General features: G+C 46.4%; 1 protein-coding gene and 1 long non-coding RNA gene across 3 annotated transcripts in view; one reads left to right on the top strand and one right to left on the bottom strand.

Moving 5' to 3' along the window:
* The window catches only part of LOC128135254 (uncharacterized), a 31,852-nt gene extending 29,824 nt beyond the window's left edge, over positions 1-2,028 (bottom strand). Inside the window, exons 1-2 of the long non-coding RNA XR_008233029.1 lie at positions 1,855-2,028; positions 840-958 (exon numbers count right to left, since the gene is read on the bottom strand). This is a non-coding gene — a long non-coding RNA (uncharacterized LOC128135254). The remainder of the gene's footprint in view (positions 1-839; positions 959-1,854) is intronic.
* A 709-nt stretch (positions 2,029-2,737) lies between these two features.
* The window catches only part of CD99 (CD99 molecule (Xg blood group)), a 36,931-nt gene continuing 25,032 nt past the window's right edge, over positions 2,738-14,636 (top strand). Inside the window, exon 1 of one of the 2 annotated variants that reach the window (XM_052773883.1) lies at positions 2,738-2,928. In XM_052773883.1, coding sequence (XP_052629843.1) covers positions 2,868-2,928 — 61 coding nt within the window. In that variant the 5' untranslated portion in view covers positions 2,738-2,867. The remainder of the gene's footprint in view (positions 2,929-14,636) is intronic. The other variant, XM_052773884.1, reaches the window with a different exon arrangement.

Genomic DNA, 14,636 nt, shown 5'->3' with positions numbered 1-14,636 from the left:
TTATGCTGAGGCAGGAAAAGAGCTACAAGGATCTCACTTCAGAAGAGGAATTGGAGGAAACTGGGAAGGAGCATTTATCTTCATAGCTCACAGAAAGCTACAAAGACAGGTCTTTAGCTGCTGATATCACTGAGTTTGTTCAAGTTTGAGCAGTTTCATCTGGGTTTTCAAGTTCCAGCTTTCCTTGTGCTGCTGCGTAAGTTGTATTTTTCTTCGAGCCAAACCAAAGACTGTGCATGTCTTTTAAAGATCCTGTTCTTTAGAAATAAATCTTAAGGTAACCTTCTCTCCTTTCAAGGCATCTTCAGATCAGGCAAATGCCCGAGCTGTTTGCAAAGGCTTCCTGGTAGAGGCTATGAGCAGGACACAGACAGAGTAAAAGACCTGCAAGGGCAACCATTGCAGGTTGAGTGGGCCAAAGATAGGTGCTATTGGAAGAAGTGGGTCTCAGATTATGCATATTACTCACACAATCAGATAACCAGCCCTAGTACTAAATTATTTTTTATTTTTACAGATGAGTTGGCTTTACATGTGAAATGACAAAGCCCAGGTTTTTTTCTAATCAAAATTCAACACACAGAAGAGCTCGTAACTACAAACAATGAAACTCATTTTCACAAGATGTCAGTGAAATCTCCAGATCAAAAGATCAGTAAGATTGAACCCCCCCCCCCCCCCCCCCCCCGATATTCATAAACCTGGAAAATTTAGTAGCCATAAAGTCGCTAGTGCCAGCAAACATTACCCCTGCCTCAGGATCGAACCAAGTGGAAACCACTAGCTCTAGTGCAAAGCGCAGTTATCTCACATCTGTTCTAACAGGAGGCTGCTTTTACCTCATCTGAAGACAGTAACTTTGACAAAGACTAATTCTGGAAACAGGAAGCTACAGGGACCTGATCTGACGTGGTAATTCCAGTGAGATACCTAGGCTTTCTCTGTTAGTTCTGCAATCCTGAAAAAAAAAAAAAAGTGGTTTGGTGCGATGTGATTAAATAGAGAAGTGCACAGTACTGATTCTCGTTCTTTTTGTCAAGACAGCAACTTCTTAGATGATGCTTAACAACAGCTATAAACAAACACTCTGTTAAAGGACATCCTTTGAGCAACATTAATAATTTCCTGTGTATGTGCACATAGCATTAATGACTAGATCCTACTGCTGGATTACACAATGCATGTGCATATATTCAATCTTACCAGGTAGGCTTGGAGTCCAGAAAAAAGGAAGCTTCTGACAACAATGTAATGTTGACTCCAGTACTACTCCTGCAACACTCAGGTACTTCAATGGAAAATCTTATCCTTAATTTAAAACACAGCATAATTTTAAGTGTGTTTTTAACTTATTACTACAGTTAAACTCTTTATTGCCTCAGGTTAAATCTAAAAGTTACTTGACGGAGGCACCATCAAAGAGGAAAAAATATTGCCATCAATTTATGAATTGGTGACAGTGATTCACTCTTGTGACTTTCCACTCTTCCAGCTGGCAAGGTCCTACAAATGCTAGAGAAGAGGCATAGACCTCTCGGAGGAAGGAATAGGCCTGTGACCAGTGAATTCAAGTCAGCTGCACACCACCAGTTATCTTCTAAGTTGCATACTGTGCGTCACTGAACTACTTATTATCCTGTCAATAATCAGCGCATACTTGGCAAGCGGAAAACCAGGATTTGGGAGAGGCGTTTTCGTCATACATGCCCCTGAGCAGAGCTGAGCACAACTGCATCGACACGGTTCCCACCCCGACCCGCCTCAGGCTGCTACAACAGCACCCGGGGGACCGGCTGGCCCTCAGCCGAACGTGTCCAATACAGGACACGAAACGGCCGTTACAAAAGGACTTACACGAAAACAGGATCTTTGACATTCACCTTCCCGCACCAGCAAAATCGGTTTAGAAAACTCAGTGCTGTACTGCACACGGGTTTACATTTGCACCGTCAGCTGCAGGCCCAGGGTGGCATCGCCCGCCAATACAAAACTCAAAGCTACTTCACCGATTTTCTGTCCAACCAGTGAAACAGCAAGCTTGTTACAGGCCAAGATTACTAGGTGTCCTGGCGCGTTTAGCGTCGGGTAACTTTTCCTGAGGAAAAGCGGGAAAAGCGAGTGCCTGGGCGAAGCGCCGGCAGCGGTGCAAGAGCATGCGCCTCTGCTGTTAAAACCTGCGGCCAGTGTTTAAGCCCTGGAGCGAATTCCGTCCGGAAAACGCGGCCTCCTTTCGGGGCTCCCCGCGCCGGTGCCTCCCTCTGTCCGCAGGCAGGCTGCACGGCAGCGGTCAGGGCTGAGCCGCTCCAAGCCGCACGCCCCGAAGCCCCGCTCCTTCTCCAGCCCGCCGGGGCCCCGGCCCGGCCCACACGGGAAACCCGGCTGCCGGCCTCAGCCCGCCGGGGAAACGGGGAACAGGGGCTCGGCCCTCCCCGGGGACGCGGCGCGGCAATGGCAGACAACGCCCGCCCCCCCGGGAGCAGCGCCCGCCCAACCGCCGCGCCCTGAGGAGAGCCGCGGGGCCGCCGCCAGCCCGGGGAAGGGCCCGCTCCCCTCAGCCGGGCGGCCGCCGCGCCCCTCCACGTCGCCAGGCCGGCCGCTGGCCCTACCGGCCGCGGCGGAGCAGGCGGCGGCGGCGGCGGCTCCGCCCCGCCAGGCGCAGCCCCGGCGGGCCGGGCCGGGCCGCCCTCGCCCTCCTTCTCCCCCCGCGGCGGAGGGACGGCGCCCGGCCGGGGCGTGTTCCGGGCAGCGCACCCAGCCCCGGGGGGCGGCGCGGCGCGGTGCTGCCCTGCGGGCCGGCGGGAGCAGCCGCGGCGGGCGGCGGCAGCGGCTGTCAGGGAGCGGGCGGCGTGTGTGTGGGGCGAGCAGCCATGCGGCGGTGGAGGCTCCTTGTCGCGGCGGTGCTCCTCGCCGTGCTGGTCCCCGCCAGAGGTGAGGAGGGGCGGGGAGCGGTCCTGCCGCGGACGCCCGCTGCCCCGCGGGGCTCGGGGAGGGACGGCTCCCCTGCCCGCCGTCCCCGCGGCGGGGCGGGGGGTTCGGCCGAGCGGCCCCGGGGACGAGCGGGGGCCGTGAGGGAGCCGGGCGGGTCCCCGGTGCCGGCTGCCCGTATCGGTCCGGGCCAGGGCAACGGCGCGCTCTCCCTCCAGCCCTTTTTGGGTTGGGTGGGGTTTTTTTTTTTTGCCTTTTAACTAACGGGAAAAGTATTCCTGAGCTTTCTGCCCGCCTCCCGCACTGGAAACGCTGTCTTGTTTTCAGTCTTTTCGGTGAATTCGTGGTACCCGTCCCAGTAGGGCCCTTGGGTGCAGGGGGGTCCTTGAAGGAGGCTGGGACGGGCGTTTCGGGGCGGCGGGGAGCTCTGCTAGAGCTCGGCTTCCATTTTAGGAAAGAAAGCGGAGTTACGGCGATTCCAGGGCATCGGGTAGTTACGCACGAGAAAGTCTGCCGTCACACAGCAGCCTTTATAAAAAAAAAATCACTATGGCAAAACTGCAGGGTAAAACACACCAGTGTATTTTCTGAGAGGCTTCTCACGGCTTCAGTGTGCGTCGGGGAAGATTTTCTTGAACCCTGATGGAAACGGTGTGTACCTAATAGCACGTTGGTATTTAGTATAAGGAAACAGTTTGAGCAAGGGAGAAAAGTAGCAAAGTTCCCAATACCAAGGTTTTTTTGGGGAGGAAGACTCCTAAACTAGAATATGCAGTGCAAACTGTCATTTCCCATTTATATGACTTATTTCTAAGAAACTTTTTTGGTTTTTTACTATGTTGATAAGCCTACTCGGTGCTACGCTTAGGTATTTTCTTTCAGGTGCTTTGTAAAAGGAACACTTCAAAACTTACATATCTCTTCACTGAAGAGAGAAGGAAAAATACCTGTTCCTAGCTTTGACTGCAAGCTGTAGGTAGATACTGCGTGCAGGGTGCCAGATAAGCACTTTGGCATCAAGCCTGCTTGAATTCAGTTCTTCTGCTGTGGCCTTATTGTGATCTTAACTGCTAGGTTAGCAAAGCTGAGCTCTTGGAAAAATAGTACAATTTTGCAGTAGCCACCTTTAAAATTGACAGATGATTCAGGCTGCTAACATTTAGATATCGTCTTCCTACTTACGTGGAAAACTTACTCCTCTACCTCTGCAAGCAGTCCTCATGGTCGTGGACAGCAGGATCTTTGGTGTGATGCTTTTAAGATGTGGAGGTATTTGGAGTCACTCAAAAGTAGTCTTTCTAAACTTTCTGCCAAGAAGTTTGGAGGTGAAGAGAGTCTGTCTGGTTTCTGCTCCACCAGAGAGAAGGTGCACAAAAACTGCCTTCCCTGGTTTTGTTTGGAATTCTGAGGAAAATTATGCTACGTTTTTAACAGATTGCTTTTAAAAAGCTGGTTCATTTATCTGGGTACTGGTTAATGCCAATAATATGAACCAAGTAGATAGGTTATAATTAGTTTGGACACTTTTTGCTTAAACAAAATGCGTAAGAATTCAAGAGCTGTTGAGAATGTCAGCTTGGGGAGGGTGGGGCCCTTCAGGGGAATTTCAGATTTGTGGTGATGCAATCTTAAATTAAAATAAAGGCAAAACCTGAATTGCATACTTCTGAAAATCTTAATTTCACTGTTGGTAGGCTGTCTGTAGTCTGAATTTGTAGAACTGCTATAGAAAGTTAAGGATCTTGCCTTATAAGCAGTTCAGCTGTTGTGTGATGGTTTGGAGGTGACTGGTTTCACTGCCACTGCTTGCTTTCGTGATTCAAGCAGACAAGTCTGTGCCTCAGGATGGAGGACTTCTTACGGGATCATCCATTTTAGGCACGTGAAAGTTGTTAGTTTTAAAAACAACATTCACCGTACCATGAGGATTTGAATGTCTTATTAAGCAAGGGTGAACTTTATTATTCGAGTTTTCTTAGGAAAAGAGCTTGCAGTTTTAACCTCACAACTGGTATTCAGGTGTTGTCTCATTTGCCAGGTATGAGCTCTGCAAGTCAGACAAAGCTGGAGTTTAGATATCATTGGGGCTGGATCCAGAGGAAGGTCAAACGTGAGTTTTTATATCATCAGTTTCTATAGGCAGTCTGACAGCTTGTGCCTGCTGAGGAGCAGGATCTCTCCATTTCTCTCCTCCTGTGTTTGGTCCGGTGCCCATGGGGGCCTGTATGAGATGATTCAGCTTGATAAATCAGCAAATGACTAATCTGGTGCATTGAGTTTGCTCTGCAGCGTGTTTGATGGGTGTCGGAGCCAGCACAAGGGAGTGGCAGGGCCGAGCATCGGAGAGTGGAAATGAGGCAGGGGCAGGGGACGAGAGGGCAGGAGGCTTCCTGCTCCGGCTGGCTGTGAGGTGCGAGACCGGCTCAGCCATCTTACATCGGCAAAACCACCAGGTTAGCCCAGTGTCTCATTTTAGGCATCTGGTTTTCAAAATACAACAACAAAAAGTATTAGACAGGAGATCTGTACAATTCATATGAAGAGCACAGCAGAAGGAGAATTAATCAAAAAACCCCATACACGATGAGCGGCAGAAAACTGCTGCATGCAGACACAAGGCTCAAAAGTCTCCCTTATCTACTGTAGAAAGATCATGGCATAAAAAGCTGTCTGCTTACTGAGGATCTCGAGTTTGGGCTCAGGAATATATGCTTTAAGTATCCTTGCAAGAATTGGGTAGAGCTTGTTGATTGAAACGCAGTTGCCACAAGAAACAGTTGTAGTGAACACCGGGAGGTGAGCAAAATACACTGGAATCTAAGGTATCTATGTTCTAAGATCAGTAGCCTAAGGTGAATTACAGGTGGAGAACCCTTCTTCGTAAGACCGCTGTAATTACAGGGCTATGAGCAAAGGGAAGGAAACACTTGTGCCCCTGACTTCTTGTTGAGGCAAGTCAGCGTTGAGAAAAATGACTAGCTGGATGAAAGATGGTGAAATGAGCCTGTCTGTAGTCTAGTAGATGGCACTTTCAGCTGGGGCAGGGATGTAGCACAGGGACTCCTGGAGACTGAACTCTGCTTTGTGGGCTCTGGAGTTGTTTGCCTTTTAAATCTGATTTAAAAAAAAAAAACAAAAAACCAAAAACCAAAAAACCCCAACCACACAACTTTCTTTTCAGTTGAACAATATTAGTAGCAGTGCTAGTGTGCATACATGGCAGCATGAACGTGAAAAGGGCAGCACATGTTTCTCCATCTTTCTATTTCCTCTAATTTGAAATTGCTGAGAGGGGTTTTTTATATGTTGTTATTTATATAAAATGGCCACTGCGCTGCTACACCAAAATGACATCACTGCAACAATCCTTAAGCTTTCCATAGTTACAGTGATTTAACTTGGCAAGAGTTAAGTGTGACTAAGACTACTGCTGTCCAGCCAAGACCAATTTCAATATTTTCCTGATGTTGCTCTGGTGCATGTGATGGGGTTGCCTGTGCTTAAGAAAGGACTCTGCTTTAACTCTTGCTGTCTTGAATCTCTCACTGCAATCAACTTGTATTTCATCAGGTGACAGCTGTGTTAGTGAAATGCAGTAATAATAGTAATCTTCATCAGTTAAGATCATCTGCCAGGGGCAAGCCAAACTGCTTTTAGCCAAACTGCTTTTCCATGCTCTGGCAGGGGAATATAATCTTTTGAGTCTAGTAGAAGTGTTTTGAGAGAATGTTAGGAGCAAAACAGTCTCAACTTGGGGAACTTGTACTTAAATTAGCTTACTGTCAGTTAACACAAACTTCTAATCACGGATTTGGGAATTGGGAGAAAGAAAACGATCAATCAAACCCCTAAGGTCCTCCCCCTTCCCTACTTCCAGCTTAAGCCAAACACCCCTACCCACCCCATCTCAGCTTCCTTGGTTTTTGCTGCGCGTTATGCTCAGCCCGTGCCCTGCGCCTTCGGCGCGGCGACGGGCAGAGCAGGAAGGTCGTTCGCCTAATGGTTCCTTCCTGCGGCTCCTGCTTGCTTCCCGCTGACTTCCCTCTGCTCCTCTTTGCGTCTCGGTGTCTCTACCCCGGCGAGGGTCACTTATGGTCCCTCAGGGCTGTTGCTGCTCTGGTGTGGGTGGCCTTGATGTGAGTGGCCCGCAGCCGCAGTCCCTCAGGGGTGTCCTTGCCCTGATGTGGATAGCTGCAGTCCCTCGGGGACGTACGCCGTTGGCGTGGAACCTCTCCTGCCTGGAGCACATCTCCAGCCACATGTCGCTTCTGCAAGCCTCTCAGACCATCTCCTCGTGTCTCCTGTCCCTGCTGGCTGATGCTCTTTCTTACGTGTGTTCAAGCAGGAATGCTCTGCGCTCCTCCGACCAGTTGAAGGTTTGGTGCACACCATCGGTGTCAACGCCAACGTGACACGACTGTAAGCGGCACGGAACAGTTTATGGCCTCTTCCCAGACAGGGCACCCTGCAGCCCTCTACTGCTGAAACCCTGCCCAGTTCATGCTCCCATACATTCTTGAGCAATGTGTACCTAGGAACTGTTTGGACATGCATCTAGTCTGCAAAGACATACGTCTTGTGTCTCCAAAACACACAGCATAGTTTATGAAGTAAAATAAGATTATTTATCATACGTAACAGCACGTATTTAATTTCATTATCACTTTTCCAAAGGCCACCTCGTAGGTTATTCCTGGTCCTTAAGTGATAAAGACTGCTTCCTTAGGGATTTCAATTGCTGCAGGAGGATAAATACTAACTTCTGTCTCAATTCTGGTGTCCTCAGGGCTGGCTGGTACTTTGTCACCCAGCTGAACATGGGGTAAATGGTTTTCTGCAGGGCTGTTATGATGGGTTCCTACTTTTATGTTAACTAGCCCCCCCCAGCTTCATAGAGTTGAGATTCCCTTTTCCTGGAGTGCGGTTTCAAGTAAGCCATTGTACCGTTCTACCTTTCCAGATGCCTGGGGATTAGAGGGAATATGATACACCCCCTCTGCTCCACAGTCTTCCCCTCATTCTTGGACAGCTGTGGTTTTGAAATGACTACTGCTATCTGAGTCTAGACAAGGCTGCATTCCATCATGCCAACAAATATGTTTGTTTGTTCCATCTAGGGTGCTGCCTACATTTTCTTTCCAAGTAGAAAAGCTTCTAGCAACCCATTTCTAGCTTTGCCACTGTGAGGACATGACACCTGCTGGTGTTGCTGAAGAGAAGGGGGTGATCTAGTTGCCAGGCTTCTTCAAACTTCCCTTTCTCCCATCGCATGTACTGGTTCATCGTTCATACTTCCCAAGTGTGTCGTATTACTCCACAGATCTCACACTACCTAGTTGCTTGCACTACGGCTTCCCGGGACAAATCTAAGCTGTGTTCTCTGCCCCGGTACCTGAGCAGCAGTTTCGTGTACCTACCTGGCTAAAAGTAGCCTTCCTTTGTGCTCACACCGTAAATCTATGCTGGCAAGTTGAGCTAACTGGTCAGCCTGGTTATTATGTTTCTCGAATTGCCTTTGAATTTCAGATATGTGCATTAACACCGTGTGTTCAAGTAGACGTTTCTCCAAGTAGCTGTTGTATTACTTTCCCTTCTGCTGCTGCTGAAAGTGGTTTTCCTCACTGCTGCTGGTTATCATGATTCCGATCTTTGAGCCATTTCTGCACGACATTAGTGATCACTCAGGAGTCTGTATATGTATACTCAGGGCCACTGATGCTCCTGAGCATGTTGCAAGGCAACTCCGAAGGCCATTACTTCTGCACACAGATGACAGCCTCTTGTCCCTTTGCACATGGCAGCATCCCCTGTGGAGGGGCTCCAAGCTGCTTGGAGTCCCTTTTCCTGCTGTGATTTTACAGGATCCGTCAGCAAACAAACTCCACTGGTTATTTTCAGCATATAACTCATCATATGCTGGGGCATTTTATAGCCAGAGGAGTTCAGTCTTCCTCATATTGTTGATTTGCTGGCCACGGACTAAGCAGTTCAAGTTGGGAAAGATAAAGATTACCTGTTGCCCATTACTTAGTACTGCTTCAAGAGTTTTTTCTCTAATCAATACATCATCAATGCAGTGGAAAAATTATCTAGAGATATGTTGCTTTAAAGTTTTGTGGATGATGCCATGGCAGATGGTAGGGCTGTGTTTCCACCCCTTGGAACAGCTGGTTCCAGACGTATTGCACACTATTCCAGGTGAAAGCAATTGGAGCCTTGCCTCTTCAGCCAGAGGGATTGAAAAGAAAGCGTTTGCAACATCAGTTGTAACATACCAGGTATATTTTTTGGCTTCTTGCTCATGCAAGAGCTACAGCACGCCTGGAGCTACCGCTACTAATGCAGCAGTTAAGTCATTCAAAGCTCTGACGTCTGTTGTTAACTGCCATTCTCCAGTATGCTTCTGGACAGGCTGAACAGGACTGTTGTAAGGTAAATGTGTTTGAGAGCACCCCTCCCCTTGTTTTTCCAGGGAATCAGTTACTAATTACTTTTTAAATCTCAGCAGCAGCCCCTTAATCAGTTCAATATGTCTTTCAGCAAATTATTTGCGTTGCTAAGGGAAGAACAGCTGAGTCTATCTGAGTGCATGCAACGTTGCTGGGGTCAGTAAGAGTCCTGTAGCTGGTTCCCTCCTGTACCAAAAGCCCAATGCCTTCCTGTCTCATCTGTCCATCTACAGTGGTCAAGAAAGTCGAGCCCAAGGAGGGCAGGGGCCTCTCAACCCATGAGTTTTACTTTTTTTTCGATTCTCTCCCCCATCCCACTGGTTGGGGGGGAGTGAGCAAGCAGCTGCGTGGTTCTTAGTTGCTGGCTGGGGTTAAACCATGACAGGGTGGAAGCAACAGGTAGGGGCTGCCAATCTTGTCTAATCAAACTGAGGCTCCCTTCCACTAGAGGCAGGCACGTGTCTTCCCCACTGACTCTGTGAATAACTACTCAGTCTTCTCTGCTACGCCAGGGCAATAAGGTGCATTGAGCACCAGTATCCATTAGAGCACGGTGTAGATGAGACCAGGTGGTGCCTGGCCACCTTACCCAGACAACCCAATAAATTTGGTTATCTGCACCTGCTGCCAGGCCAGCAGCAGGTCCCCCCCCAGTGAAGTGAATTCAGATGGATTGTCAGAACAGTATGCGGTCTGGAGGCTGGGGCAGGAGAAGGCAGTGGTTGAACTGAGCTCCGACTCTGCCCTGTGCTCACAACTCCTCAGCTGGCAATGCTGCATCTCTGAAGGGCCTTCTGTTCGACTTGGGCATGCCCTCTCTTTTTTCCGTTCAGGAGCAGCATCTGTTCCATGAGTCCCAGCATCTGTGATAGGGGCATGCAGAATTCCCATTCTTTCCAGGCATTTTTCCCCAAGATTTACCATACTGATGGAATCTTGGTATTATCCCTGGCCTTGCTGTTAATCCTACGGCATGCTCCCTCCAGCATGGCACATAGTAGGTCATTCCTTGGTCAACAGGGGTCCCACCATGTTGTCAGCCCCCACTACCCAGACCTTGGAAGTTATTCCCAATACAGAGAAACAGTGTTCCAGCTTGCGTGTCTTGCCCTTTGCCTGTCTGTCTGTATCTTATCGGCTGCTGCAGGAGGTCTCTGCGCCACCTTGCAAAAGCACATAGTGGCAGCAACAGCGCTGAGTCAGCTTTTCTGCAGACTTGGGACCAATACTGCAAAAGCTAGTGTTTGGAAGGTTGCTTGGTATCATAAAAGCTAGTTTTAGTTTGCTTTTTCAGTTAAAAAAAAAAAAAAAAAAGTCTTGCTTTCTCCATATGCTTGCAGATTCTAGTCTGGGAAAGATTTCTCTGCTTGCTGCAGGAAAGCATGTTTTTCACCTCTTGAAAACAAAAATTACTGCAGTGTTAGTCATCACAAACTCCTTTTAAACTGGTTTAGTCTCTGCATTTGATGTGACCGGGGAGCCCAGAAGAACAGGATCCAGAAGATTTTCTACAAAGAATTCCAAAAAGTCGTAAGGCAAATTCCTGTGATGGTCCAAGAACTTAGTTCTTTGTGGCATAAGGCCTATTTACAGTAGTTTTTCTAAATATAGAACAGTTCCTTTAAAATGCATAATTAACATGTCAAATGAAGGAATCATTCTAACATGTTTTGGGAAGAAAGATCATTTTGAAAGAAAACATTGACATTTGAAGTCAGGTCTTATCACACAACATCATTGGCTGTATAACAAATGCAGTTGGTTTCCTTTATAGAGATTGCAGTCACCTGTGAAGAGTCCACATACTGTAAACATCTAAGAAATGGCATCTTTAACTGTACTTGTAAAAGCAAAACCTCTTGACTGAGGCAACTGTTAATGAACTGCAGATGTTAATTCCGCTCTACTTTCCTCATAGCTTGAGTCCTATAAAACTCCCGTTGGATCTCTTGTTTCTTCAAAATTTTTCACTAAAAATGGTATTCATTTCTTGAAGTGTGTAATATATCCACAAAGCTCATTTCACTTTAAGCCAAAGAGTTTTAATCTAGGTAAAATCAAACTTTGGTTTTTAGGATAGCAGTTGTTCTTTCATCAGGTAAATGTTATGACTCAGTATACAAGTTAATCTTTCCATGAATTAGAAGTTCTTTTTTATTAAACAGCCATCAATTTCATTGGTAAAAATCAGATTTTAGTTATAAAACTGTCTTTGTATGCTTTTTTGCTTAACTACAGAAAACATTGCTTGCATCTTTTCTGTTTGTGAAGAAGTCCAATATTCTGAAGGAAAAATAAAGTGAAAAATTTGTTAAATGCCGGTATTTCAAGGACAGCCAATTCTGCAAGCCTGGTTATACTTTGCAATATTGGTAGTATTACTGTTTTTATTACTGCCACAAAAATACTACACTCTAAACCTTTTCTATCTGGAAAAAATGGAGTTACAGTGTTTAGACTTATATTTTACCACCACTTGTTTGTTCCCTGTGATTTGGAGGAAAATATTGAACCTATGTGAAGAGGGAAGGGGCTAGTGGTGATAGTAGTAGTAGTGGTGTTATGTGGTGAATTAAAAATAAGGGAGGCAAATATGTCGGGTAAGATACCGTTTTTATTAGAGCTGATGCTATTGTTGGACAAAACAGACAGCTCTGGAGTCACATGAGTCCTTCTTAAATTTAGAAACAAGAAGTTTCAGGATAAGGTTTGCGGGAAGGGTTTGGGGAAGCCCATGTGGAAAGCTTTTGGATAAGGCTATCTTCTTCTATATTTCTATCTTTATCTTTCAATCCACTGTTTCTTCCCTTGCCTCCAGCTATCCATGCCTGCCTGTATTCTCCCTCTCTGATGCCAGAAATCTCTGCCTGCCTCTGTTTCTCAGTACATCCTGGATGCCAGGCATCTTGCGATTGAATCCTAAATTCAGTAGTTACTTCACCAACTATTCCCTGCCCTCTCCCTCCATAAATGTTGCAAATGGTTATACAGACATAACTTCTCCGGATCAGAGCCGTACCTGCTTGTCTTAGCCAGCAAGTTTGCAATCTGATTTATGACATCCCTCCTCCCTCCCCTTCTGGCAAAAACTTCCAGCTTTCCTTTTTGCTATTTTGGCCTTCTGTAAAGGCCAGCTCTTTACTGTGCTAGCTAAGCAGAGGTAGACAGTTTTCCCCCGAAATTTCAGGCAAGAGCTGTGATTCTGAAGCTTGTGGCTGTAGAGAGCTGACAACTTCTCTGCGTTCCAGACCTCTGCGACTCAGTCTCCTCCTCCTCCTCCTTCTTCCCTGCCCACTGCTGCTTCTGCTCCTTTTCCTTGGGCGTTGCCGTTGCATCTTTGTCACTGTCTCCACTCCCAATCCTATACCCAGGCATGGATCCCTTCAGCTTGCAATTCTTACCCGTCCTGAGGACAATTGCCATCCACTCCTATTGCTTTCCTGTGGTGTTCTACAAAATGAGTAAATTTATAGTGCAGACTAAAGTCTGGCATGTGTAATGGCTGCCTGCAAGTGGAATATAAAATCCAATTTGCATTAGAAGGTGATACAGAATCAGAGTGGAGATGGTGAAACTATTTCTTAGGGTGGACATGGAGAATTCTTGATAAAAGTTTTTGTCTAACTATAGCAGAATAGAAGTACTTCCACAAAATGCCCTTGAACTAGAAAGGCTTATGGTCTCACTGTGAACACCTTCCAGATGTTTTGCTGAGCACATGAACAAGTTGGAACTACTAAGAACATAGCCTTGGTACGAAAGGGAAGATTTATCTTGTTCCTCAAGTAATAATGAAGGATGGGAAGTAAAAAAAATACCTTTTTAAAAATGAGAAACAAAAAGTAAACCCTCATCTGACAAAACCTATACCACATTTCTGGCTTGCCATGTATCTGTGGCTGCCACTTAGTTGGATTCTAACTCATCTATTTACTTTTTTTATCTGTCTGGTTTGGGCAACTAAAACTAGTCACAGTGACCTGGGTGCATGCAGTATCTCTGTGTGCATGGCTGTCCTTCAGAAATATTTTTTTAGGTAGTAATCTTGCGTACATGATACAAAGTCGAAGTAGAAAAAATGAGCCTTCTCCAGCCATGTTCCTCATTGCCCAGAGAAGCAGGCTGGTGTCACATCACAGATCCTGTGGCTGAAGCTAGTCTGCACGTTTCCAAACCAATGCTGGTGTGGTGCAGTGGAGCACAAGCTGCAAAATCCTGGCTCACTGAATTGTCACTTCATGCAACTGTGTCTCAGTTAGTCCCTTAATAGTAAATACCTGTAGGAAGTGTCACTGGTGCTACTGAAACACGTCAATGTTTGAGGTTTGAGCGGAACAATAGGTTTTGTTATAAAATGGGTTGACTAGTGCCAGAACTGATTCAGTCTCAGAGCAATGGATTAAAATATGAGTTGAATCATTGCAAACCACTGTACTGGTTTCCTCTACCCCTTTTCCTCTACCCCACAGGAAACCCTCATTGTAAAACCCAAAGTCGTCGTCTTCTACAGCTTTTGCTAAAAGAAAGTAGCTATTTTTAAGTATGCAGATTGAAAATACTGAAGAATCTTTTTAGCCATCACTGAACAAGCCACGGTGAAAAAGAGTCTAGGAAAGCAAAGTCAATTTTACTGTTCAGTTAATGTTTCTGACTAGATTATGGATTTTGTTTGGATTTTGCTATTAGTATACAAACTGTATTGAACTGGTAAGACTTCTGGTGAGGAAGGTAAAAGAAACAGGCTGTGAAATGAATTGTCAGTTTACAAGTATCAGCAGACATAAAACAGTCCTGCTTACTATGAGCCATCATTTTGGTGTACTGCTGTAAAAGTAAGAGTATTCTTGACCTAGTTCTGTGCACATTGCAAGTGTATATTTCAACTAAATTTTGTTTTAAAGAAGGAATTTCTAAATGGAAGGCCAGGTTCCATTTACTTGTTCATCATAAGTTATAATTTAAATTCTTTTTCCTTGATCAGAATGAGGATTATTTCCCACTCTGGTGAATTTTTGGAGCTTTTACTTCACTGGTTGCCAGATCACAAATCTTGGTTTCTTAATAATTCTGTCTTCCTTGTGCTAAAATTTTACCATCTTTCATCTAGTGCAGACGTCCCTAACCTTTCCGCAGCTGAGCCTCGCTGCTGCACTTCGCTTCTCCTCCGAGCCCCCTCTGGGACTGCTCTTTCTTCCATCCCTCCCTGCCGCAGTCCAAGAGGCTACCAGAGGTGCAAATTCAGAGTGTGAGCTAATAAGGATG

Source organism: Harpia harpyja, chromosome 22 (assembly GCF_026419915.1).
Source record: "Harpia harpyja isolate bHarHar1 chromosome 22, bHarHar1 primary haplotype, whole genome shotgun sequence".
Classification (NCBI taxonomy): Eukaryota; Metazoa; Chordata; class Aves; order Accipitriformes; family Accipitridae; genus Harpia; species Harpia harpyja.
The sequence above is the reverse complement of the archived record's forward strand: the minus strand, read 5'-3'. Positions and strand labels throughout refer to the sequence as shown.